This window comes from Alosa pseudoharengus, unplaced genomic scaffold (genome assembly GCF_046254945.1).
Source record: "Alosa pseudoharengus isolate Yale_2024_CS ecotype anadromous, Long Island Sound unplaced genomic scaffold, YU_APseudo_1.1 YU_APseudo_1.1_scf_2, whole genome shotgun sequence".
Taxonomy (NCBI): domain Eukaryota; kingdom Metazoa; phylum Chordata; class Actinopteri; order Clupeiformes; family Clupeidae; genus Alosa; species Alosa pseudoharengus.
The window spans coordinates 54,546,551-54,573,903 of record NW_027468663.1 but is presented as its reverse complement, the minus strand read 5'-3'; the positions used below and the strand labels follow the sequence as shown (position 1 = coordinate 54,573,903).

The 27,353-nt window shown below is 41.9% G+C and overlaps 1 protein-coding gene across 1 annotated transcript in view; it reads right to left on the bottom strand.

Moving 5' to 3' along the window:
- Positions 1–5,098: 5,098 nt before the first annotated feature.
- Positions 5,099–27,353, bottom strand: part of LOC143133588 (guanylate-binding protein 1-like) — a 54,440-nt gene continuing 32,185 nt past the window's right edge. Inside the window, exons 9-12 of the mRNA XM_076293337.1 lie at positions 21,277–21,489; positions 21,026–21,119; positions 10,834–11,000; positions 5,099–5,359 (exon numbers count right to left, since the gene is read on the bottom strand). Of these exons, the coding sequence (XP_076149452.1) occupies positions 5,099–5,359; positions 10,834–11,000; positions 21,026–21,119; positions 21,277–21,489 (735 nt within the window). The remainder of the gene's footprint in view (positions 5,360–10,833; positions 11,001–21,025; positions 21,120–21,276; positions 21,490–27,353) is intronic.

The window sequence follows — 27,353 nt, the reverse complement described above, 5'->3', positions numbered from 1 at the left end:
AGAATTGAATTGTATTTGTGGTGGTGGGTTCTGTGTCGGAGTCAATAAGATAAACAGCGTATAATTATACAGTTATACTTGCCTTGCACTACAAGTCCATATTGACAAGTAGCTGTAATGCTGTAATGTTATAGTGTGCTAACCTCCACAACCCAACAGCATTCTATTCTAGTATGCTAACCTCCACAACCCAACAGTATTTTAACACTAATGCTTCAGGTGGGATTTGAACACTCAACATAAGGATGACCAGTACAAGGCATTATCCCACTAAGCCACTGTCAATCCTACATCTTTGCCAGTCACATTCACATGCTGAAAATGTGTATTGGTAAACACACAAGAAAAACTCCAAGTATACATTTGACAATAAAATGAAGGGCTTTCCTGAAAGAGAACACCTGAAAACGTTTGGAAATTCTGGGACAATTAGACATTTGTAGAGAAGAACAGTAATGGATGAAATATAAATATGATAGACTTAATGATGAAGGAAAAATAGTAAACAAAGAAGTTCCCCTATATGTCTTCGAGTGTGTCGGCATTCTGATTCTTGGCAACTAATGAGTGTGAATGTTGATTGCCTGATGTCATTCAGGTGCTGTTCAATGGTGTGACTCTTCAATAACCAATAGCATGTGCATCTTGAGCCTAAAGCTCTGGCAGGATTCGAACTCAACCTAACAAACACCAGCACTAGGCATTATCCCTCTGAGCCACTAACAATCCGACATATTAGGCAGTCACATTCACATGGTGAAAATGTGTGTTGGTAAACACACAAGAAAAACTCCAAGTATACATTTGACAATAAAATGAAGGGCTTTCCTGAAAGAGTACACCTGAAAACTTTTGGATATTCTGGGGCAATTAGACATTTATAGAGAAGAACAGTAATGGATGAAATATAAATATGATAGACTTAATGATGAAGGAAAAATAGTAAACAAAGAAGTTCCCCTATATGTCATAGAGTGTGTCGGCATTCTGATTCTTGGCAACTAATGAGTGTGAATGGTAATTGTCTGATGTCATTCAGGTGCTGTTCAATAGTGTGAATCTTCAATAACCAATAGCATGTGCATCTTGAGCCTAAAGCTCTAGCAGGATTCGAACTCGCAACCTAACAAACACCAGCACTAGACATTATCCCACTCTGCCACTGACAATCATACACATTCAGCAGTCACATTCAAATGGTGAAAATGTGTGTTGGTAAACACACAAGAAAAACTCCAAGTATACATTTGACAATAAAATGAAGGGCTTTCCTGAAAGAGTACACCTGAAAACTTTTGGATATTCTGGGGCAATTAGACACTTATAGAGAAGAACAGTAATGGATGAAATATAAATATGATAGACTTAATGATGAAGGAAAAATAGTAAACAAAGAAGTTCCCCTATATGTCATAGAGTGTGTCGGCATTCTGATTCTTGGCAACTAATGAGTGTGAATGTTAATTGTCTGATGTCATTCAGGTGCTGTTCAATAGTGTGAATCTTCAATAACCAATAGCATGTGCATCTTGAGCCTAAAGCTCTAGCAGGATTCGAATAGAATTAAGGGCTTTATAAAAAAGAGTACATATCTGAAAATGTGCACTGTTAATGGTATCCACCTAATGATGGTTGTATGGTTGTTATCCAAGAAAAAAAAATACTCATATAGGAATATAGGTAATATAGGAGAAATGGGCTGAGTGGTCAAACTTTATTGGCCTATATCTCTGAAATGGAACAACATATCCAAATTATTTTGATAACTTTTGTGAGGCTTTGTCTAAACATTGTCTGTGAGAATTTTGGTGGAGATTTGATAATTTTTGAAGCCTGTGAAACTTTTTATGATGTTTGGCTTTTCTCTGAAATTGTGGCAAAAGTAAACATTTTTAGAGCATAAGACCAGGATGAAAAAGATGCATCTGAATGTAAAGATTAATATGATGAAAGAATTTTGAGTCTAGGTCAATCTGGTAAGGAGAAATAAGCGTTTTTGACAAGAGCGCCACCTTTGGGTGCAGTACCCCAAATTGTGGGTTATGGGTAGTGGGGGGTACTGGTAACAATACTTGAAAATGTCAAGTTTCTAGGACTTACGGTTTATAGGAATATAGGTGATCTAGGAAAAAAGGCCTAAGTGGTCTAAGTTTATTGGCCTATATCTCTGAAATGGAACAAAATATCAAAATTCTGAGCAGTAACTTTTGTGAGGCTTGGTCTAAACATTGTCTGTGAGAATTTTGGTGAAGATTCGATTATTTTTGAAGAGTGTGAAACTTTTTATAATGTTTGGCTTTTCCATGAAATTGTGGCAAAAGTAAACATTTGTAGACCATAAGACCAGGGCCAAAAAGATGCATCTGAGTTTAGAGATTAATATTATGAAAGAATTTTGAGTCTAGGTGAATCTGGTAAGGAGAAATAAGCATAATTAACTTTTTTTTTCAATAGCGCAATAGCTACGCTGCTCGGACCCCTAATAATAATAGGAAAAGCTAGTAACTCAATGGGTGCCTTCGCAGCTTCGCTGCTTGGCCCCCAATTTTGTTGGGAGGTATAGCTTGTCTGTTCAGAAAATGTAAGCATTGTGGAAATGTGTTCACTGACTGCATGAAATGTGTGAATGGTATGGCCACAAAGGACCGATGCTGTGCTAACTGTATTTAGAGTTTTGAAAATGTGACAACTGGTTGGACAAACGCTTGTTAGCGACTGAAAAAAACTGTAATAGTACAGTGTCTGTGGGTAAAACACTTCAGCCAGCATATCACATGTCTAACCACTCGCCTTTGTATCAATGCAGTCAGTGAGTTCCCCCCTTCTGGCCTACAGGAGGTGAAAAAACATCACAAAAGAGTGAAAACTTCCCGAAGGTTGGCTCCCAGCTGTCAGTCATAGGAAAATAAGTGGCTATTCTAGGCCAGGCTGGGGGGGGGGGAATGTCCTCTTAAAAGAGCAACCAGACAACAAAAAGTCTTTTAATTCTTCCTTACTAGAAGTAGTTTATTATAGCCTACAAGAATAAAACAAATAGCACAAAAAGAAACAAATTACAAAAGTATATAGAAATGCCCCAAGTAAAATAAAAGTAAAAAAAATAAAAATGCTTTCTTTCCCTACTCTAGCTCTGCCCTAGACAGCAAAAAGTGTCAGGCACAAAAATGGGGTCCTCGATATCGCTCACCCCAAGCTTTTATAGGTTTATCCCCATTTCTGTTCAGTTGCTGTTTTTTGTATAGCCTGGGTGCCATTCCGAACTTAGTCCCGCCCACAACTGAGGTCGGGAAGTTCGGTCTGGCATTGCTTCATTGTGGTGGAAGTATGCTCGCCCTATATCAGGCGGACCAATCAAATCAGGCTTTACGATGATGGACAGGTGAGCAACAGCGCCTGGTCTATCACGTCATCTGAGCACGCTTAGATTAGGCTTATGTTTGAAACAAAAACGCTGTGGCTAGAAAGATACATGGCTTTTAAGACCCCATATTGAAAATTCATATTATTTAATGAGGTTGTATCACTGAAAACGATGATTACTGAAAACTTTGGCCAACGTTGAGATGTGGGAAAACTCATGGTTTCACTTTCATCAAGGGAAAACAGCGCTATTGCATTGCAACATATTCCCTCGTTCGTTTGAAATCTCTGATTGACCGCCTGTTCGAGGGATTTACGACAGCCTTTCCCAGCTGTGTAACATGTTTGTAGCTCACTGTTCAACATAATTATTTTTAAAAACGGAGGGGATATAGAAGGATGGTTCGTGTGTTTTCTTCCTACACCTCACGGTAAGCTATTTTGTTGCTTTGATGGGTTAGGTCTATCCAATTGAGTGCAGAGGCATTCCCCCCCCGTATCGGTGGAAACAAGCCCCATAATTACGTCCCAATGGAGCAGTATCAGACTCATATTCTGACTAGAATTGAGTATGACTACGTCAGGCTAGTTTACGTATTGCTGATTGGCAGATTTTGTCTCTCTCTCTTAAAGAGTTGTTCACCTCAACTTTGTGGTTTGGCTATGTGAGGCCCCTAGCAGGCTGCACCTGTCTGCACCACATCCTTTACAGCCTCTACAGTCCCCGTCAAACAGCCTGTCACACAAGCATTTTTCTTCACACATTCTCCACTCAAACATGATTATGTTTCAAGCAACATTTATAGATTACATTCCTTACTCAAATATGATCATTTTCCAAGCAGGAGAATATCTCATAGTGAAATATATCCCAAGCATACTCAAAGCATGTGTATATGTATAGCATTAATACTTTAAAGGGATACACCACCATTTGGAGAAATACACTCATTTTCCACCTCCCCTCGAGTTAAACTGCTGCAAACGTATACATGGGCGCAGCAGCACAATGATATCACGCAGCACCTGAAAATAGTCACCGTATTATTACGCCTGAATGAGAGTATAGTTCCATGTCAAATCAGACAATCGTAATGTTTCATTTTCTGTTAGTCTTATTACACTTTCTAACTTAAAAAGAGACAAGTTCGGGGGCGCTGTGGCACAGCCATGTACGGGTCTGAGTGCCCACAGAGACCCAGGTTCGAATCCGACCTGCGGTCATTTCCCGATTCCCTCCCCATCTCTCTCTCCCACTTACTTCCTGTCACTCTTATAAAAAAGAGACAAGTTCGAAATAGGAAAATTACCGGAAATCGTAGTCACTTTTAGGCATGATGCTAGCGGGCGAGATGCTAATGGTCTAATCCGATTCAATGATCTATACTAGGCTAGGGCTAAAAGTGGTATCGCCAGACTCAGAGAACGGCTGGATGAACTGGAGAAAGGTAAGGAGAGAAGGGAGGTGGAAAATTAGCATATTTCCCCAAATGGTGGCGTTTCAACAAGAATACATTTTATATTCAAGAAGGGTTAATATGGTTCATAGCTTGATTACATTTGGCTTAAGCAAGGTTACATTTCAATCACACTTTAGTCAGCTCAACTTTGACTGGTCAAAGTGGATTTCAAAAGGCATATGCTTTGTTTTCTCTAATTCTTTGAACATTTATTGTATTTTTATGCTAGCAAAAGCATGGCATTCTTAGATGCACCTTTAATACTCTCTCCTCGGGCGTCAATTTGTTTTGGGTCTTTTGGTAGCAATGGCATTTCCCCATTCTGACCCATTCATGTCAAAGAGACTCCTGATGACTGTCCCTGTGCCTGATGTATAATAAGTGACTGCTGCATTCAACACTGTCTCCAGGGTTTTTCCCACCCAACCCAGTCCCTTTCTCTCCTCCACTCTCATCTTTTCCAGCTTCAGATTGTTGATGTCTTCCTCCATCTGCTTCACTTTGTCCTTAAAGTCACGCTCCAGAAGTATCTCCCTCTCCTGAAACGGTACACATTTGTAATTTATAATTTCCCTTTGGGGATGAATAAATTCTATCTATCTATCTATCTATCTATCTATGTATTGGCACCAAACATACACACATTGCAAAACATGTCAAATGAGAACGAACGGAATGCAAAGCTTTGAGTATGCCCCCATGACATGTAGAACCCCATGTGATCTTGACCTTTAACCCTGTGACTTTGAGTACCTAATCAGTCCATCTAGCCCAGTGTTTCTCAAACTTTTTCAGACCAAGGACCACTTAACCAATAAAAAAATTAAATCACGACCACCTAGCTACAAAAAAAAAACAAAAAAAAAACAGTAGACCTACTTCAATTGTATATTACACAATGCTCACTGAACCACCTTGCTTATTGTCTTTGCACCTTGCTTATTGTGTCAGAGGATTCATATCGTCTTTGCACCTGGCTTATTGTGTCAGAGGATTCATATAAACTGTCGTAATTTATATTTAACAATTTATTTTCTTTTCTCAACCTACTTGTTGTTAGTCACATGGTGTGTGACAATGGGAAGGCTCCACCCACTGAACACCTAAGGGTGTCCATTTTAAGCTTTGTTGTACTTCCTGTTTCTATGCCCTGATGAAGGCCAATATGGCCGCAACGCGTAGGCCCATGTGCTTTTAACCAGTTCTTGCCATCATGAATTAAAGGCTTTTTATACTTTTTCAACCTCAGAGTGCCTCTGCAAACTCTTTTTTCTTTGGATTCTCACTTCACCCGTCGCAGAAGAGCACCTGAGCAAGTAATTATCTGAAGTCTCCTGAGCGCCCTAAGCCCTTTTGTGTCTCCTGAGCGCCCTAAGCCCTTTTGTGTCTCCTGAGCGCCCTAAGCCCTTTTGTGTCTTCACAGATGATTATCTGAAGTCTCCTGAGCGCCCTAAGCCCCTTTGTGTCTTCACAGATGATTATCTGAAGTCTCCTGAGCGCCCTAAGCCCCTTTGTGTCTTCGGTGTATGATATACTTTCTACACTATCTGAAATGGGAATTTTTGGGAAACCTCTTGACTGGTTTGAATCTTACTTTAAAGGGCGTTCTATTCACGTGTCTTGACAGGTATCAAAGTCTCATGACCTCACCACAGGTGTGTCTCAGGGATCAGTATTAGGGCCCCTGCTGATCTTTATTTACACCAGTTCCTTAGGTGAGACCATTAAATTTGTTCCCATGGATTTGACTATCACTGCTATGCGAACGTCACCCAACTTTACCTATCTTTCTCACCTGGTGACTCTAGTATTTCCCATCGGATTTCTGCATGCCTTAAGGATATTTCAGTCTGGATGAAAGACCTTCAGCCTCATGACGGGACCTTCAGCTTAATCTCTCAAAAACAGAGTTTTTGGTATTTCCAGCTAAAACAGCTATTCCCCAACAGATTAACATCCAGCTTGACTCATTTTCACTGACCCCAACTAGATCGGCACATAACTTGAGCGTTGTAATTGATGACCGACTTCTCTGAGCATGTAGCTTCAATTGCAAAATCATGTCGGTTTATCTTTTACAAAATTAGAAATATCAGACCTGATCTGACACAAGATTCCACACATCTTCTTGTTCAGGTCATGGTCATCTCCACTGTAATCCACTATTAGCTGGCCTACCTGCTTGTTAGAGAAGCCCTATGCAACCATTTTTTGCAAAAATGACCTTAATTATGCAGGTTGAGTCGTTCTGATGGTTCTAGAACACTTTTTGGGTCGTTTGGTGGGTGCTTCGTCTCCCCCTAGTGCTTCTCCGCGGAAAAAAACGAATATGCAACTTTCTGGACCCAGACCGAACAAATCCGGATGTGACTCAGCGGAAAGCCTCGAAAATGTAGTCAGATTGTAGTTTCTAAGAAGATTGCAAAACGGACTCCGACTTGGCTTTGTTGCTGTTGAAATTGTAAGTAGCCTACCCTTGGGTGAACTTCGTTTTTGTATTGTGGTTTGATAGTCTCTTGAACAATCTGTTTGCTCGACCATTTTATTATGAGCCCTGTATGTGTTTAGCTTGGTTTCTTGATGGCTAGCTCGCTAGCTAGTGCGGGTTTAGCGTAGCAGTCACTTGATACCGAAGCTGCAGGGGGAGCTATGTCGTGAAAAATGCGAGCCCAAATCAGGCAAAAACGCAGAAACAACAAAGGAATAACCAGACTTGCATAGGGCTTCTTTAAGTAAGATTGTTACAACTGATTCAGAATGCTGCCGCACGCCTGGTCTTCAATCAGCCAAAGAGGACACATGTAACTTAGGCCTGCACGATTCAGGGAAAAATATTAATCATGATTTGTTACTTTTCCCCCTCAAAGTGTAATATTTATTGCACACATAAACCATGACAAAACAAAACAATTTGGCAGTACCAAGCATAGATTTTGGCACCTGATTCTCGTCACTTGCACTCAATGGTTTTTTGCAGTAGCCTACTATAGGCTACCGATTATTTCTTAAAGGTTATTTCTCCACCGCTGGTTAATTTATCAAACTGGTGCTTTCTCTATGTCCTTTGCAAATTAAGCCACGTAGTTCAGTAGAGAGACGTTTCAGTAAATTAGCATTTGTGATCGACAATGGGATTGACAATGTGTGCTAACTTTGCAAAGTTAACTTGAATGCATCAATTTTTAAGAAAATTGTCTAGGCTACACCGCAACAGTTTTAGTTTGCATGACAAGTCCTTGCACGAACAGTGCGGGCTGAAGCCAACCTGTTTGAGGGAAAGGAGTGTAGGGAGAGAAAGCGTGCTCTATCTCAACAATGAAAGAATGCATCAATGCTAAATACTGCGTGCTGCTATGGAAAATATAAGTCAATATAGAGATATTGTGAGTAATGCAGGAATGAATGAGTTATTCAGCCAACTAATTTGAATTGTAATGCATGAAATTTGAATTGTAATGCATTACCTTAGGCTACTTTGTTACCAAATAAAGTAATTAAATAACAGTAGCGCGTAACTTTGTAATTCATTACCGCTGTCGTGGAAAAAATCGCCGACTCTTAGCTCTAACTTAGCACTCTGAACAAAAAACAGCGGAGAACGGTCTGAGATGAGAAGTGGCCGCTTGTGGCCTTTTATTCAGAAGTCCTCCTGGGTACAGCTCTGAATGCACAGAGACTAAGTGTCGCCAGGAAGGAGTTGCGAATGATGGATGTCCTCTGCAGCGGAGACTCCACGACCCAGGCCTTGGGGAGAGGGTGCAAAATTCTGAAGTTATGTGGTCAAAAATTGCCACCCCTGGCCCGGTGTCTGCCCCCTATGTAATCGGCAGACTCTTTTTCATCGAATGAATGTATATTCAATAAATTATATAGGTGGATGAGCTCACGGAGCTGCCACAAAAATTATTAAATAATCCCCAGTAGGCCTTTGTCACGTTCGCGCACATGCATGCCCCAACCTCTGCCTGGCCGCACATTAACTCTTCATGAACTTTACTATATATACAAAACTGTGCAACTCACCGAGTGGTTAGTGGTGTTGATTATTAAAAACAAATATATCAGACAAATATACTGGAATTATCCTTTATGGTTTGTATAGTATTGTTTATTTTCATTATGTTGTTGATTAATTTGAAATTGTTAATTATTGATATTCTCCTTACAGTAGTCTTACCATGTTATTGGTATTATATTATTGATTGAATGGACATTATTGTTCATTATTGCTATTTCCTTCATTTGTTTATTTCATTAGGCTATTGATTGAATGTGCATTGTTGTTTATTATTGCTATTCTCCTTAAAGGTGCTCTAAGCGATGCCACACGTTTTTTAGGCTAAAACATTTTTGGTCACTTACAACAAGCATCACCTCCTGAATACACTGTAATAAAAATGCATCTCTGTGGACAGCCCAGAATCCAAAAACGGCAACAAAAACAACCTGGGCAAACCTAGCTCTGTAGTGGTTGATCAACAAAAAATACTGTCACCACGGCTTAAGCCCTCCTTACACTGACAGACTTTGGAAAGATTTGCAAAGATTTGGAAAAGATTTTTGAAAGTCTCAAAACACTTGTTACATCTACACCGTTACAACGACAAGTGGTGGAGTTTTAAGTCACAGACTATGATTGTGCAATGATTAGGGATTTTGCAGGGACACTATTTACAAGACTGCAACTAGATTCCTTTAAATTATTACCCATCGTGCAAAACAGAAACTGAAATGATAGCCTACTAAACTCAGTCATATTTTCGTGTTTCTGCAGCATTGTTTCATGCGTGACATCCCTATAACCGATATAGAGTTGTTCTGTCACGTGGAAGAGCCGACTAAATATGTATAAGAAACTAATTTTGAAAAGGCACTGCCGTCTGTCATATTTCACTATAAGGGAATATTTAGGAGTTTCGTACAAACTGAAGACTATAAAATTTAAGCAAATGAAGATTGACGCGAGACCAGTTTTATCACAAATGTATAAGAATAACAACTGACTCAGACTGACTTAAAACCGCTAAGATTGGCACCTTCACTTAACAATCTAGTTGACGGGAGCGTGACGTGATTCCAGTACAACTCCCATGATTTCTGTCTGAGACCCCGTTTACACGAGCATGTGTATTTTTATAAACAAAGACATTTCCCTACGTTTGAGCCTTTCATTTAGACGCAAACGGAGAATTTCCCCCGTAAAACGTTTATCCAAAAAAACTCCGGCCAAAGTGATTTTTTTGGAAAACTTCGTTTATGCATTTTGTTGTAAACTGTGGTAAACAGAGTTTTGGGCAGCCAACGTCACAGTATGCGACAGAAGTACACCAAATGTGCGACCAATGTTTACATTTACATGTTCTCACGTGCGACTTCACATTTTGGGGCTGAGGTGATCATGGATGCGCTCAGAATAGCCATCGCGTTTATGTTGGTGCAGACCCTTTTTGTCTGTTTGCATTTGCAAATTCAGCTCCTCTTTTATGTGGAGGAGCACAGAAGAATGTGTAGGCCTACTGTATCGACAACAACTTGCCTTACCGCTGCTATCCGAAGAAGAGAGTACACTTCCGTTTCCGGTGGCTCGGGCAACTTTTCAGGATTCTGATTGGTTAATGTGAGCTTGAGCTTATCGTTAGACTGCCACTGTGGTTTGGCGTGCTCAGACAGCATGTATGTACACGGGTTCGTGTAAACACATTTTAAAAAAAAAATGCAGTTTTATTTGCAAACGTAGATGGCCAGATATTCGTTTAGGAAAATACCCTGCTTTGTGTAAACGTAGTCTGACTTTGGAAATTTAGTCGCCGACTGTGAAAACAGACCAAAATTGTACAATGTAAGGCCGCTATTGATGTGTTTCAATGCAGAAAAACACCCTTGGGTCAATTTTCAGCGGAATTACACTCTAAAAGAAGCTTTTCGATGATTATATCCCACCACACAAATACACCATTAGACACTTTCAGTTTAGCCATTAGCATTACATTAAAAACTCCTTTGAAAAGCCTACCTTCAGTTTAGCCATTAAAACCCGCTGCAGCTCTTCGTCGGCTCTAGAATTTTCCAGCTCCATCTTGATCTTCAGCTGGCTGATGTTCTCGTCCTTGCTTCTCTTCAGGTCACGGATGACCTGTTGCTTGATGTATTCATAACGTTCTAGACGTTTCTGCAGCTGTTCTGTTGTTGGGTAGAGGGGAGAGACGGTGAGCCATGATATTGAGTGTCTGGAGGAATTAGAGGCTTGGCACTACTGATTGACTTCATGCATAAAGCACAGAACTTTCACAGTTAACATTGGGGCATGCTTCTCTGCACCTGCCGTTATGGCCTCTGGAGTCCCACAGGGGTCTGTTATTCATCAACATAATGTCCATGCAGATGATCTGCAATAGCTGTATATCTATGAGTGAAAGATCAAAAATCACCGCACACTGATCACTGTAAACTTCATATTTATTTTAGAACGAACTCGTTCGTTCTAAAATAAATATGAAGTTTACAGTGATCAGTGTGCGGTGATTTTTGATCTTTCACTCTTGGATTATACTTACCTGCCTCACCTGCACCTGTTCAACTGAAGGTTTGTGCACAGGGACATCTATGGACTTTGAGCTGTATATCTATCTTTGTCCCATCGTAATCAGTGCTCTATTAAAAGGTTCAATTACTTATCACAAACATCAAAACCTGGATGGCTCAAAGTTTCTTGAAGTTAAATGTCAGTAAAACAGTGGTGTACTTGTACTTGTACTGTCTTGTTCATTTGGGGTGGAGCCAGGTGTTTTTGTAGCCACTATTGTTAATGTAAGTGACGCAATGGTTCATGAACCGAATTATACGGTTCAATACACCTCCTAGCACTTCCCTGCTAATGTAGCAAAGCGGCGATGGGTTGATGAACTCTGTATGCAAATGAGGTCGAAAAACATCAGAATACAACTAATTGCTCCAATGTGAATGGACTGGAGCTTAGCAAGAAACTAATTTTGAAAAGGCCAGGTCATATTTCACTATAAGGGAATATTTAGGAGTTGAAGACTAGAAAGTTTAAGCAAATGAAGATTGATGCGGGACCAGTTTTATCACAAACCGCTAATTAGCTTATAACGCTAGTCGTCAGGGCACACAAAGTAAAAAGAAATTGGACTGGAGCAACGCAAGCTGAACTGTCAAGTGTTTTCCCAAGACTATGTTTTTAATAAACTATCTGTACACTTACAAAGTTCTCAATGCTTCGGTTTACATGTAGGGCCCCTCATCATGCTACCTTGGAAGTGTGGTGCTATTCTGAGCCTTGTTAGTGGTATAGAAATGGAAGCTTTAGCGTTAAATTCTGTCAGGAAGACTCAATGCATGCGTCACTCATTCATTCATTACTTCCGACCAATCACCAGTCTGCATCAGCCTTTATAATCACTTTACTTTGCACCTGCCTGTTGCTTTCAGGTGCCGATTTTCGATATTCCGTATCCATGCACGGGTAGCTAGTCATTCACTTCAACATGTGATGCAGTCATAGTAGCTCAGCCTACCTTACGTTCGCTTCAACCGAGTTGGACGCATCTCACCAAAGTCTCGGGGGTTTCCATGTAGGATAGTAGGCTAGCCTAGCTCGTAAACGTCGGAGAGTAAGGTAGGCCAAATTGTTGCCATTGTTCGGGTTGTCAGCCCGGTCTTATCAACGGAAAGAGACAAGTTCCGCGGCTTGAAGGTTCTCTTTCACCCTAGTCTCGTGTTAGATCCTAGTTGCTTAATGAGGTTAACGTCGTATCGCTATCAACGGAAATATGGTTGCTAAACTTTTCTGACGAAAACCGTCAGACTTATCAGGCTACGCTGTTAACATACATGTACGGAACCGTTTAAGAAACTCTGTTAGCTGCTACTCCAGTTATCGACACTCGCGATGGTTTCCTTGCCAAAGCTGCCATGATACAGCTTTGCTAGGTCCACATCTAGGCAAATAGGCCTTTATCACGGCAGCCGAAGTAGGAAGTGAACAGCCCTGCTCCTGTGTGAGCACAGGTGTTTCTAATTAAGTGTCAGATTTGGCCACAGTTACTTCAACCAGAGGCCTCGTTAATGTTTTTAGGAACACCTGTGGTTTGCCTGCCAACAGGAAACTGAACAGCCCTGCTTCAGCTGCTATGATAAAGGCCTATTGTCTCGCTGGTCAGGCTGTCGTGTATGGAAGGCCAACAGGGACAAAAGTACTCTTCCTAGTCCCTGTCCCTTTCTAGGCTACTGTCATTAACCATAATATTTCCGATGCACCTGAAGGCCATATTAATCTTATTTTCATTCTCCTGTCTGGCTGATCATTATTGTCTGTCATTGTCTGTTACTGTCATTGGTTATGTACATAATATGTAGGCCCATACAATGTGTTCGTTGATTAAACTAATGGCAACGTAAATGTATCATGGCTGTTTATTTGCCTGCCTGCTAGGTCCTTTTGAAAATGCTATGTCTCCTCTCTAACCACTCCATTCCTCCTTGCAGATCTTCAGGCTGTAGGGACTAGAACAAGATCTTTCCTCAAACTCTTCTCTGCCAAAAGAGCAACACCTCTAGCAGGCACAAACTCTCCTTCAGACCAATACTGCACTCACTCATATACTTTTCCAAGCACAATGCACTTTGCTTGTCGTCATTCGTAATCTACCATTACGTCACGGCAGCCGCAAGCACAGGGATGGCATTCCTTCCCATTTCTTCATTACTTAACATCTTAATAATCTTTCCATTTCAGGAGCAGCTCCTCTTCGTTTAATGTAAATGCCTCTCTCTAATTTAAGGGTATGCATCTGTCGGCAGTGGAGTACTGACCCTCACCGTAACTATCTACTTCATGCAGGGATGCGGGGCTGGTTCACGTAGGCCTATAGCCAAAACGTTCATCGAGGGACAGTGCTTTGGTTCATATTTAATCCGTACTTCATCCAGGTCATGTGATGTCAACTTATTTACCTCCTCATCTAAGCTATACGCTAACCCTTCATGTCTTTATCCCACCACAGTAGGAGCAGCAGAATAGTGAACTTGCATTGTTAAATCATTCGATTTTGCAATTCACTATCGAATATCCATATGTCCTCAAATCTCAATCACATAATTCTCAATCGTCATATAATCAAATCAACCAGCAATTATTAGGCTACATCACCAATTCACTCTAACTATTTAATTTACTAGGTCTGTGATGCTGGTTCACATATTCTAATGTAATTCCACTTACTCTTGGCTCTGGAGCAGTGCTTTGCTCACATTTAATCTTATTTCACCCAGTCAGCATGATGAGGATTACTCTTCCATCTTTTGTCTTTATTTTAGTTATGCTAAATCATCCTCAGCGACCATCCATAAGTGCTAGTGTACTCCAGCTATGTATCTGTCGATTGTATCTTGTCTTGTCCTGTTGTGTCCTTAGGTCTGCTGCTGGTTAGTTAACCCTGGCTCTCTTTTCACTCCCTATCAATTCACTCCTTGAAGCCGTGTTCCTCATGGCTTTCTATGGGTTCATGCGCTCCGGGGAATTTTGTTCTGACAGCCAGGTTCTTAACCCTTCTCAGGATCTGGCTTGCTCAGCCATCCTCTTCTCCTCCCACTTCTATGTATTTCTGAAACATTCTAAAATGGACACCTCAGGTTCTGTTGTCATTATCAGAGATTCTAAAGTAAATAACTCTTCTGTCCCTATACTTCTATGATCAACTATCCTAAACTTCACCCACACACTTCTCCTAATGGCCCTCTTTCTTCGACCCACTGGGTTATCTATGTCTAAACAATGGTTCAGAATCCACTTGTCGACAGCGGTTGGTAGCTGCGGGCTCTCAACCTCCCAATATACTGGCCATCCCTTTCGCATCGGCGCTGCAACGTCAGCAGCCGCTCTAGGATTACCTGCATCCTCTATCAAGTTGCTCGGAAGATGGTCTGCGTCGGCTTACGAGTCCTATATAAGACCTCAGGTTCAAGCCCTTCAAGTGTCAAATAAGGTAAGCTACCTTTCAAAGGTCTGGTGGTGGTTATTCGGCTCAGCTAAAGCATTATATTAATTACGATGGACCCGAGCCACTCTTCTCCAGTCACTACGCACAGCCGGCACTTTAGGCACAGAATAAAGTGTTAATACATTCTAGTCACTACGCACCGCCGCCCTTGGTCTAGCTTCTGCAAGCAACCTCGGGTAATCACGTCACAACAGTTAATTTCCTTTATCCTTCCATCACCCCACTTCACTCATCATATACATACGCAACTCGACAGTCTCGACAGTCGACTCGAATCGCATCATCAAATCCCAATCATCAATCAATATGGAACCGAACGATCATTAAGCACTTACCACGGGGATTTGCACCACATTGCATTACATCTTGCCGTGCAAGAACCGAGCTTACGAAAGCTCTGAGCTCGTGCAGCTCCCCGCTGCAATCGCTGCAGACCATGCTGGTTATGTCTTCTGTACCCGCAAGAGAGTACACTTTTCCTATCATCTGTTCTTGGTTTCATTTCCTTTCATGAATCACTTTACTATTAACGAAGGATTTGTCTCATATTAATGTTCTCTTTGATTATGCTCTATTCCAGGAAGTGTCCCAGCCTCACGTCTACCCTCGGGTAGGCCTTTCCCATCTTTCTCTTTGGGGGTAGGCTCCGCCCCTGCCGTATTCACCCGGCAGGATCTGCGAGGGTCTCCACGCTTCGGGTCCTGGACTGAGAACGATCATTAAGCACTTTCCACAGGGATTTGCACCACATTGCATTACATTCTTGCCGTGCAAGAACCGAGCTTACGAAAGCTCTGAGCTTGTGCAAGCTCCTCGACTTCGCTGCAATCGCTGCAGACCATGCTGGTCATTTTCTTCTTTTCACCAGAGAGTGCTCAAGCTTTCTATCTGTTTCTCTATACCTTTCTCTCTGAACTTATTACCCATGGACAATGTCTATTTCATGTTTTTCTGTCTTGTTTAGCTAACGTTACCTATGTGGCTCATCTTATTTTGGGGGGCCTTTCCAAGAGCAAGGTGCAAAAGCATGGCCTCACTCTTCATCTTGCCCTTGGATCTGCTTTAGCTCCATTCCGTTGCAGGATGCGGCTTGCTCACGGAAACAGTCATCACATTTAGGGGTCGTACTTAAATCGGATATAATCTATCATGGACACTACACCGTGCTGTTATTTTGGGTAAGTCAACATAATTAATTAATTAATCTAGACCTTGCTTTGTTTACATTTCCATCCAAATAGTAGTTGTGCTATTTAGCTTTCTTTAACATGGCTTTACCTCTGCCGGATGGACAGTAGTATCTGTTAATTTCATCTGCTGTACATCTTGTCCTTGCAGCTTCTGTTCACCATTGAACCGTAACAAATGGAGTTCACAAACTGCTTGTCAATTAAGAGCTAGCTACTCCATTGCTTGTCACAAGGCTCACAAGAATCTATGGACTGTACGGTTACTGAGTTCTTAATTACTAAAGACTCACTCAGCAGTAATGAGCACTTTGTAATCAATGTACTTCCTCTTGCAAATGTCTGGTGGTGGTTATCTAAATTTAATCATATTACTCATCTCTTCGTTTCTGGTGCCCGTACTGGCTTGGTCGCATTTGTGCAGGTCATAATCTTCTTTAACTGCAAGCGCTATTTCTTCTGCACTAACCTGAGCTTCTGCAACTGCGAGCTCATTGTCCCCCGAGCATTTGCAACTGCAAGCTCTATCCCGCTGCACTAACCCTGAGCATCTGCAACTGCAGGCTCTATCCCATACATTGACCCTGAGCATTTGTAATCGCAAGCTCATCGCCCTGCACGTTTTTAGTTAACCCTTAAGCTAAGCTTCTGCAAGCACTAGTCACTCAAGCAGTCTTGTTCAATGGGTTGAACATCTGCAAGCTCAATTCCCTTCCATAACTTTAAATCAATCATAGAATTTGAGTCACAGGTGGTTGAATCCATCATCATAATCATCCTCATCAAATCATCAGTTTATTTTATTAATAGTATATTCTTCATGTGTCTCTGCTGTCTGTCTTGCTTTCTCTGATTCATCTCCCGAGCTCAACCGGATAATACAACATGCACTGTTTAATATTGTTATGCTCTTTCAGAGAGGATGACCATCTAAGCATTCTGGTGGGTATCTTTATTTCTTATTCTTTGGGGGTAGGCTCCGCCCCTGCCGTCTCATACCGGCAGGATCTGCAAGGGTCTGCACACTCGGTGACCTGGACCGAGGACGGGGCCTATGCCAAAGACTGTCTTATTGTTGCTTATGCCTTTTGTATATCCTTTGATGGATTAAAACATGTGTTAACTTTCATTGTACCTCCCTGAGTCTTTCTGATAGAAATGGAAGCGTTAGCGTTAAATTCTGTCAGGAAGACTCAATGCATGAGTCACTCATTCATTCATTACTTCCGACCAATCACCAGTCTGCATCAGCCTTTATAATCACTTTACTTTGCACCTGCCTGTTGCTTTCAGGTGCCGATTTTCGATGTTCCCACCCTCCCTCCCTAACCACCACCAGTTTGGCCTTGTCCAGATGTCCAGGGGGTAGGCTCCGCCCCTGCCGTCTCATACCGGCAGGATCTGCAAGGGTCTGCACACTCGGTGACCTGGACCGAGGACGGGGCCTATGCCAAAGATTGTCTTATTGTTGCTTATGCCTTTTGTATATCCTTTGATGGATTAAAACGTGTGTTAACTTTCATTGTACCTCCCTGAGTCTTTCTGATAGAAATAGCAATTTCTTTTTACTTGTCACTGTCACTTTATTGTAATCGTATTGTTAAATTGTAATTTCAGTAAGGATTAATATGTGATATCTTTACAAATATGTGGGCCGGGAATATGTTATATCTTTACAAACAGGCGCGGATCAATGCATAGGCTAGATATGGCTGCAGCCTAGGGGCCCCACGTGTGTGTGTGTGTGTGTGTGTGTGTGGGCCGCACGTGTCCCAGCCTGCCGTTGGCCATAAAACAATAAATAATTCATTCAAATTTACATAAGAGAATGAAACTTAAACTTCATTGGCCCAAAATGAATATTTAAAGTGGCGCTGATTGGGTAAATATGCAGAGTTCACGGTCAAATTAGGTTTTGAAAATATGTGTCATTTACAGGCCTAGGCTACAGTTCTGTTAGACACCTTTAGAAAATGTCAGAAAGAAGATATGAGAGCAGGGCTCAAAAGCGAAAGGCTCTAGTAGTGCGAGACCAATATCCTGCAAAAAAGGCTGCTGCCGTGTTTGAGCCTAAACCACATGAGGAAAACATAGAGAACTGTCACGCAAGGGATGCTAACAATGCCCATAATAAACCACATAATCGCAATATCGTCTTATTCTGAACAAAGTCAATAGTCGGAACATTAATGTCAATGTGAACGTAGCGTCACAGTTAATGGAGATAACATTAAAACTCTGAGAACACTAGCAATATGCCAGCGACAGCGACATTGTTCATGCACCACATTCAGCTCGGAAGTGCACCGCGACTTTGCCACTCTAGCGGAGAGTGCTCTTTTTCAAAACTGGGATTCGTTAAAAATAGAGATCCAATGAGCCAATGCAGATTGAAACAACGGTCTCTGATGTCCATTGATATTCTGCGCAAATTGGATTTTACCAAACTTCTAAAGGTAGGAATATGTTGGCTAGTTCATAACTGGCATTAGACTATTGCATTTGTTGTCAAATTAACTGTGCTGGTGTAGCAAATTGTAGGCTATGTTTTTTGTTTTGTGTTGGTTGTTGCTGTAAGGAAGTTGTCAGCAAAGATGTCTTGTGTGTGAGTATTTGGCTGCATTTTAAGGATACTGCCTGATGTGAGTAGGCCAGTTTGGTGTTCAGCTGTTGCTATACCAACATTGCAGTGATGTATGAGTAGGCCTGTCTGGTGGTTCAATTGTAGGCCTATGTTACCTTGGAGTGGGGCCCCACAGCAAATGTAGCCTAGGGGCCCATGACCACCTTAATCTGCCCCTGTTTACAAATATGTGTGGCAATCTGGAAATGCATTGTGGAAAATGTAACATTAGTTAGCACACCATCAATACATACATACAGTGTTGTGTTTAATAAACACACAATATACTTTACTTGTAATGACCAAGTTAGGTTAAATAGGAATTCTCAGTAGTGTAAGTGTATATAAGTATAAGTACAGTATATACTCTTTCGATCCTGTGAGGGAAATTTGGTCTCTGCATTTATCCCAACTCAGCACACAGAGAACGCACAGTGAGGTGAAGCACACACTAATCCCGCCGCAGTGAGCTGCCTGCAACAACAGCGGCGCTCGGGGAGCAGTGAGGGGTTAGGTGCCTTGTTTTTTAAACTAAGGTTAACTAACAGGTATCTAATTAACTAACTTCACAGTGTAGCAAAACATCAGCAATTCAAGTATAGTTTACTTGATTTAAATGGTCATCTTTACTTTTTCACTTTAACATTAAATTACATTCATAGTTGCACAAAACTACCTTAATGGATAAAACATGTATTCTTCATATTACCATCAGGGAATGTTCACTAAAGGTATAATTTGGTGCAAAACAATAAACTTTTAAGTGAAATTCATTAATGCATGCCAGGACTAACTAAAGCTAAATTACGAGGTATTGCAAGCTCAATATGAAAGACGCTTTGCAAATCAGCACAGCCCCGGTGCTGTTAAGCCTATTGAATCCGTGGTCGAACCAGACGGAGCTCCAGAGCTAATGCTTGCCTATCTTTGGTTCAAACTTGGGGCGAAAAGTTTAGCGTTGTCAGGGCAACCCCGACGACGTCTCTCTCTCTCTCTCCCCCCCTCTCTCTCTCTCTCTCTCTCTCTCTCTCACACACACACACATGCACATTAGGCAAAGTCAGCTCCACACGATGACAGATCTATACTCCACTGATTATACAAAAATTCAACCTTAATTAACATGACGGGATATGCTAGTTTATTGTTTATTATTTAAAATGAGACACCGTAAACGTGAGGTATGTACTAGGTATAACCCGGTATATATATATAGGCTACAGCTGCTTCATAGTGGTAAGACAAAGGAGGATATAGCTATCGTTGTCGCCAAGGGGGCAGGCGAACGTTCGGAGAGCGTAGACACTATGGCGGATCTGAGGCTAAATAGTAGACCAGTTCACCTAGCCGTCCCACTGAAGCCCATTCAATTTGGCGCCACTTTGACATCAAATAACGTTACAGCTGAAGCGTTTTAAGCCTTTATATGAACTTTTTCTATTTTTGGAGTAATACAACATTGTGTGATTGGCATCATAACCTCGTAACTGACTTACCGGCTGAGTAATAAACTTTTTTCCGAAATCAATGCTAAAGTGACGTAATGAGCATACAACCAGAGTGGGTGGAAGCGTCGCACAGGAGCAAAATAACCGTATTCTCTGGATAAGAACGAAAGCATCGGGGCACAACATTTCAGCGAAGTTTTGATGGATTGACAGTAGCCTAGGCTATGAATGTGGCGAGTGATGTTTATATGAAATCACATTTATCTACGAACAACTAGGACATTTAGAACAGTAATGTAGACATGGTAGTAACGAAGTAAGTGGCTACATACCCAATCTCTCGGTGCAGCTATTACAAGAGTTACACGAGTCAGACTACGTGCCTACGTTCCATTTACGTCCCCTGAGCCTGCGCAGAAAGTCTCGTCGACCAACAGGAAACGGTTGAAATTTACTTCACCCGCCTCGATTGACGTCTACGTGATGACTCTGTCCATATCTTTTACTGTCTATGGTCGTCGCTGGCAAGAGGTGAGTAGCCTATAATGGCTACACAGTGGTAAATATGATGAATGAATGAGTGTGTTAAGAACTCACCCGTCAAGTAAAGTGTTGAAAAGTGTAGGCTATGATCTCTGCCGTTTTTGTGGTTTTTTAAACGAACACAGAACACTACCCAATCATTCATACATCGGGTCGTCATGTTTGTTACCTCCGATTTGCAATCGGGCATTCTCGGAGCCACTAAAATTCTACTATAAATTATAAATTCTAACACCTCACACTACAAAACAATCTGAGTGGACAATCTGTTCCGATCCCCTATTACCCTATTATCATGTAGTGTGAGCCCAGCATTACAAGAGATAAAGGTTACATTGGTCAACCTACAGGCTTCATTCGAGTTCACACAGGAATCTCTCCTTACCCTCAATTTTTTGCTCAAACTCGCGGTTTGCAGTCACGATGTCCTGTGCAACAACACCCATATTCTTCAGGTACTCTGACAGGACCTCCTCAGTCTGAGAATACACACACACACACACACACACACACACACACACACACACACACACACACACATATATATATATCACACATAAACTGAACTCAGTCACTGGTCTTTCACTGCCACTCTGGTATCCTATACAGGCAATATTTCTTTCTGTCTGAACTCACCAAGACCCCCTTGCCTTTCTCTGATCTGTAGAGTTGAACACCTCTGTCGAGTGCGCGATAGAATTCTTTGTAGCCCTCAGGTCTCATGTAGGAGCCGTCCTTCAGTCCTGCCTCCATAGAGGCAAAAACTCGAGAGATGACTGACTTGCACACCTCTTCAGACTTATCTGTATTCTTTTTGCACAACTCCTTGTACTCTTCGTTCAAGCTCATCTGTGAAGAAAGAAAGAAGATTAAATTATCACCCAGAATAAATATATCTCTGTTCACAGAGTACCGTCGGTACAACAAACACAAAAACAATCAATTTACCTAGCTGAAGTTGCTATTTAGGTATTAGGTAGGTATTTAGGTCCTGCTCCATTTAGTGATTTATAAACAAGCAGTAGTGCTTTAAAGTCAATTATGTGACTTACTGGAAGCCAGCGCAAGGACTTTTAGTTTTTGTTAGAATCCTAGCTGCTGCATTTTGTATCACCTGAAGTTGTTTAATAGTTTTTTTTAGGAAGGCCTGTGAACAGTCCATTGCAGTAATCAACCCTGCTGGACATAAATGCATGAATGAGTTTTTCTAAGTCATGTTTGGACATCAGCCCTCTGAGTTTGGCAATATTTTTGAGGTGGTAAAAAGCTGATTTAGTTATCGCTTTCATGTGGCTGTTGAAATTTAGATCACTGTCAATTAATACACCAAGATTTTTAACTGTATCCTTTGCCTTCAACCCTTTTGTGTCAAGTGCAAGATGGTCATGCTGGTGACCAGCCTGTCAAGCTTAACATTGTTGGTGTAAGATCAGGGCCTGAAGTTAACTTTTTTGGCCACCAGCCACTGTGGTAGGTGTATTTTGAAATCCACCTGCCACAGTGGTTTTTTACCAGCCAAAATTATTTTGTGCCCAAAATAAAGGTGAACGACTCAGAAAATGCATAAGAATGGTTATTGAACTTGTACAGAATACACATTACAGTACTCAAGTAAAAGTAAAAAAGTACTTTGTTAATAAATTACTCAAGTAGGCCTCAAGTATCCTTATGCCTATTTGCTTTTCTCCTCCTCTGTAGGCTAATCATATAGTCAAACATATTTTAAAAGCCCAAATCAAATATATTTTATTTAATATACTTTGTCATAGCCAGAATAAGCATTACGTGGCTATGGATTGAAAAGCAGTCTTCCAATACATTGCAGCTGATTCTTCTGCTTTGCATTGCTAGAAGTCTGGTTATAACTTAACTATACAGACAATGTAACCTAAAAACAATGGCTATATTATGGGTAGACCTATATTTAGGTTATAATAGCCTAGGCATATCCACTCGGGCAGAGCGACAGAGCAGGCTATCTGTTTTCTCAGCCGACCGTCTCATGTCATGTCCTGCAACATTGAGGCTACATAAATGAATGCTAGGCTTTTTCTAACTTGTATGCTCGATTTCCAGTGCATTTGCTTTGCTTGTAAATTAAGTTGTAGGCCTACTTTCCTTGTCCAATGTGCTTGTTGAACGATGCTGGCCAGAAATGAATATATGTGGATCATGTCATACCTCTAGTCTCGTTGGCACTCTGGCAGCCTCGCCAGAAGATGCAGCAACTGGCAGCCGTCATTGCGTTAACTGAGTTGTTAGCTATATAGAACATCTACTTCTGTGTAGTAGGCTACATAGGCCAGCCATTACTTTTATAATCGCGGGGAAACGTAGCAATGCTTTCTGAAGCCCTGTTTCTTTTCTCCCATGCCGTTGTGTACCGGGGAGAGGTGCTCTTTTCTCCCTTGAGATACTTTCTCCAATAATAAACTTGTTTTCGTAACGAAAGGCAATTGAAAATGTAGCGGAGTAAAGAGTACATTTCCTACGGCAATCCCGACAGTGCATCTCCTTGCTCAGTGTTGTGTTGTCTTATTGGCTACCCGCCAACGTGGCAGGTAGATTGACAGTTTCACCCGCCAATCACAAAAGTTACCCGCATTTGGCGTGTGGGCGGGTGCCAATTTCATGCCCTGTGTAAGATGATCATTTGCTGGTTTGCTAGAATGACCAACATATGAGCAATTAATGCCTGGGAAAAGGTGCAAACAGTTTGATAAATCTACCCCACTGTTTGGATGTCAAGCTTAGCAAGATGTGAATGTCGACTAGGCTACTTATGCAGGGCTACTATTACATATAACTTTGGACAACATGGTTGCAGTCGAAGCATCAGCTGGCTGGGTCTCAGCTGGGTGCACAATGTTGGTCAGAGAACTTGACTGGGGTTAGTGGGTTAAGGTGCTGGCTGGAGACTCTCTGGCCCAGCGGATTGGCTCGACAAGAGGTCAACAGGCTCCACAGGGTCTGGGTGGGCAACACTGGAAGAATCCAGGATAGAAACGGCAAAGTTGCAAAATTGCGACAAGCGTCATTACTGAATAAAACAGACGATAGACCCGAGTACAGTGTAAAATCTCATTTGTACTCTGGAATGTCAATTGTATGACAACGATACTGCCATGCATTGTGACGAAAGTGTACACCAAGCACAAGAAGGTGTTTGTTTTGACCCTTTTTTTTGCTTCCCAGAGCTAACGTGCGATGCAACTTGCCATTACATGTAAGTTAGTTAGCAAGTTAGCTCTGGAGTAGAAAAAATCAAAGTGTGCCGCCTGCACGCACCGGAGATTTCTTGAATTTCCCCTGGGGATCAATAAAGTATCTATCTAGATCACAGCATCCACTCAAAGGCAAAGGACAAAAGTGTGTTTAGGAAAATGTCTGCATTTCAGACTTTTTCATCAGGAGTTTAACAGGTGCAATTGTGAAGTCAAACTCTATTTAGGATAGTTTGGGAACAATGGGAAGAAAGCTGCATGGGGAAAAGAGAAAACAGTGGTGATTTCAGTCAGGTTAGCGGAGAGGAGTCGGCCGACGCAATCAATCAAATCCCCTCCCATTGCATTCAGTCTGCAACGCAACGTGAGCGACACACCTCCAAGGCATAGGTGGTTAATTAAATACTAAGCGGGAGTGAATAGGGGAGACACGACAGCAAACAATAGAGCAGACGCTGACAAAGGCAAACGCTGAAGAGTTACCTGTGTGTTCACGAAGTTCTGTGCGATCTGGGACGTTTAAAAGCTGGAGAGACTGACGGTAAGGGATTTATACCACTTTTTAACTATGTTGGTGCTCGAACCAAATGCATGCCTTAACTGGCTTGGAACACGAACGTCCGTGGAGTTGCGGTTCCACCTGCTGCCCGTGCTTTTAAGTAAATGCCTGAAATGTTATTGCATATGCCTAGTGATTTAAGCAACGTTGCTAAAGCTGGATTGTATTGTACTGTATTGTAGTGTGCGCAAATGGGCCTGTGAAATTTTAAGCTACAGTTGTGGAATGTTTGTTGGGTTCTACGTAATTTAATATGGGCTGCATGTGTGGTTCTACTCGTAATGTGTATTTTTCTACTTAGATATATTTTTCTACTCAGAGATATTTTTCTACTCGTAGATATATTTTTCTACTCAGAGATATTTTTCTACTCGTAGATATATTTTTCTATTAAATTAGTTTGTATTTGAATATTCTTCACCTGTCTAAATGTCTGGTTACCCATGCTACTTACTGTTATGTTAAACAGCCATTTGAATCTATTTTCTCTATTGAGTGATTCCCGTGCTACACGTGGGAAAATGAAGTAGTATTCATTATATTTAGACATCAAATGCTGCTGAAAGAGATGTAATTTTCTGCATGTCTAGTGGGATATTGCACTTATTTAAATGTCTACTATTGGGTGTATAGCCTCATCTTACATGATGACTGTTCTCTACTTTTTTGTCTGTCTTTTAAAGGTTTTTCACCTGATGGAAATGACTTGTAAATGACAACATTTAATGGATGCTAAAAAGTGACTGCATATGCCTGTCTGAATTCAAAGAAAATAAAAGAAACAAAAAGAGGAAATAAAAGCACAGTTTATTTCAAGTCATTGAGTGGAATCCAGCATTCTTAAAAAACTCCATAGATGTCCTTCCATTTTCAAGTTGAGGATTTTGCACAGAACCCCCAGCACAACTTGACAGTGAAAAACCGACGAGTCAGGAACTGGAAAAAGCATGTCTGAACAAGCCGTAAAGACCGTCGAACACCTTAAGATGGAGAGAACCACGACGAAAAGAGCATTCTCTCGCCTCGCAAACAGCGTAGTAAGGAATTATGAGGACATGGCAGAGGAACACCTCAAGGAGGCCCTCAGTGGACTCACGATGGCAGCAGATAAGGTCCTAGGTGTAAATGAAGATTTGGAGGCCAAACTCCTTGCAGACATTGAGGTCGGGCTGGACGCTGGAGAAGAGGCAGTGCTGTCGGAACAGCAGAAAGCTGATATAACAAGAACTGCAAGTGACTGTGAGACAAAATTGAAAACAATCAAAAACCTTGTCCAAGAAACGCTGTGGTCCAGTTATGGAGCCCTTGAAGTGTTGACCGCGCTGCAAGTGGCAGAATCAGCCTGCAGGAACACAACCGCAGTTGACCTCAGTAGCAAAGAAGAGGCGTATGATTTCATGCTTACCCACCTACAAGAGCTCGCAAGGTCCGCAAAGGAAGTCCACAACCGCTGGAAGAGATGGATCCCCTCTGACCAAAAGAGAGGTCTCCGAGACCGGTTCAATGACCTTGAGCTAACGATTCCTAAGCTTGTACTCAGAAAGGCGGATTTTATTCGGGAGAGATTGAAGGATGAGAGAAGATCAGCTCCAATAGCCCCCTCAAATCTCCCTGTAGCAACCATCAAGCTAAAACCAACAGCCCTGCCTAAGTTCTCTGGGAATAGGCGTGATTTCCATAGATGGAGGAAAGACTGCAGAGTCAAGGTGAGCCGACTGGGTCTAAGGAGGTGAAAAAATTCCAGTTGTTGGACAGCCTGGAAGAAAAGGTCACCAGAGACCTTCGACTCACTGCCTACAACACAGCAGAAGACGTTTTCCGTGTCCTTGAGAACCGCTATGGGAACCAGACTGCCATCGCCATCGAAATTGTGGAGGAGCTACAGAGGATGCCAGCCGCAAGGAGTCATCAGCCAAGAAAGATTGTGGAGTTGATCCAAGCGGTAGAGAAGGCTCTGCAAGACTTGAGCGATCTAGGAGACACGGGAGCAATAAAAAATCCGCTGGTCATAAAGTCCATCGAAAGTAAGCTTCCAGACTCTCTGAAGAAGGAGTGGCTCATGTATGTGGCAGATAGTCGAAATGCTGTGACCCATGACAACCGATTTGACACCCTGTTGGCATTCCTGAAGCAGCAAGAGAGGATCTATGAGCAGCTGGAGCAACTGATGGATGATGAGCCAAGGAGGGAAGCAAGATTTGAGCCTACATATGCCAAGACAAGGGCCACCAAGTTGGAAGATTCCCATTTAGGATGTGTAGTTTGTGGTGATTGGAAGCACAGGACTAGGCTGTATTTCTGCCAGCAGTTTCGAGCACTAAAGCCAGTAGAGAGAGAAGCTGCTGTAAAGAAGCTGGGAGCATGTGAGCGGTGTCTTGAAGTACATGATAACCTGGCATTGTGTAAGCCCACCTTCCTCTGCAAACATCCAGAGTGCCAGGATGGGCATGGCCCAGGACACCATTATTACTTGTGCCCCAACACCGGCACAAGAGGTGCAAGCCAGAAAAGGAGTGAATATGATCCCGGGAGAGGAAAGGAAAGGTACACTGCTGACCAAGAGGACTTCTTGAGCAAACTTTCTCCAGGGCTTGCAAACCAGTGCAGAGACGTCTTTTCAAACACTGCCTCAAAAACCATGAGTATGTCAACGGAGAAATCAAGCCTCCTCGTGGGAAGTGGGATACAAGAATCGCCAGTCATCATGATGCTTCTTAATGTAACTGCAAATGCTGGACAAAGAATTGGGACCTTGATCGACCTGGCATCTGACACAAACTACATCACTCACAGGGCTGCAAGAAGGCTGAACCTAAAGAGTGAAGATGTTACCCTCATTGTCCATGGCGTTGGAGGGATGAAGGTCCGTGTAGAGACAAAGAGGTACCTCTTAAAGATCAGAGTTAAGACCCCCAAGGGTACCCTCCAAT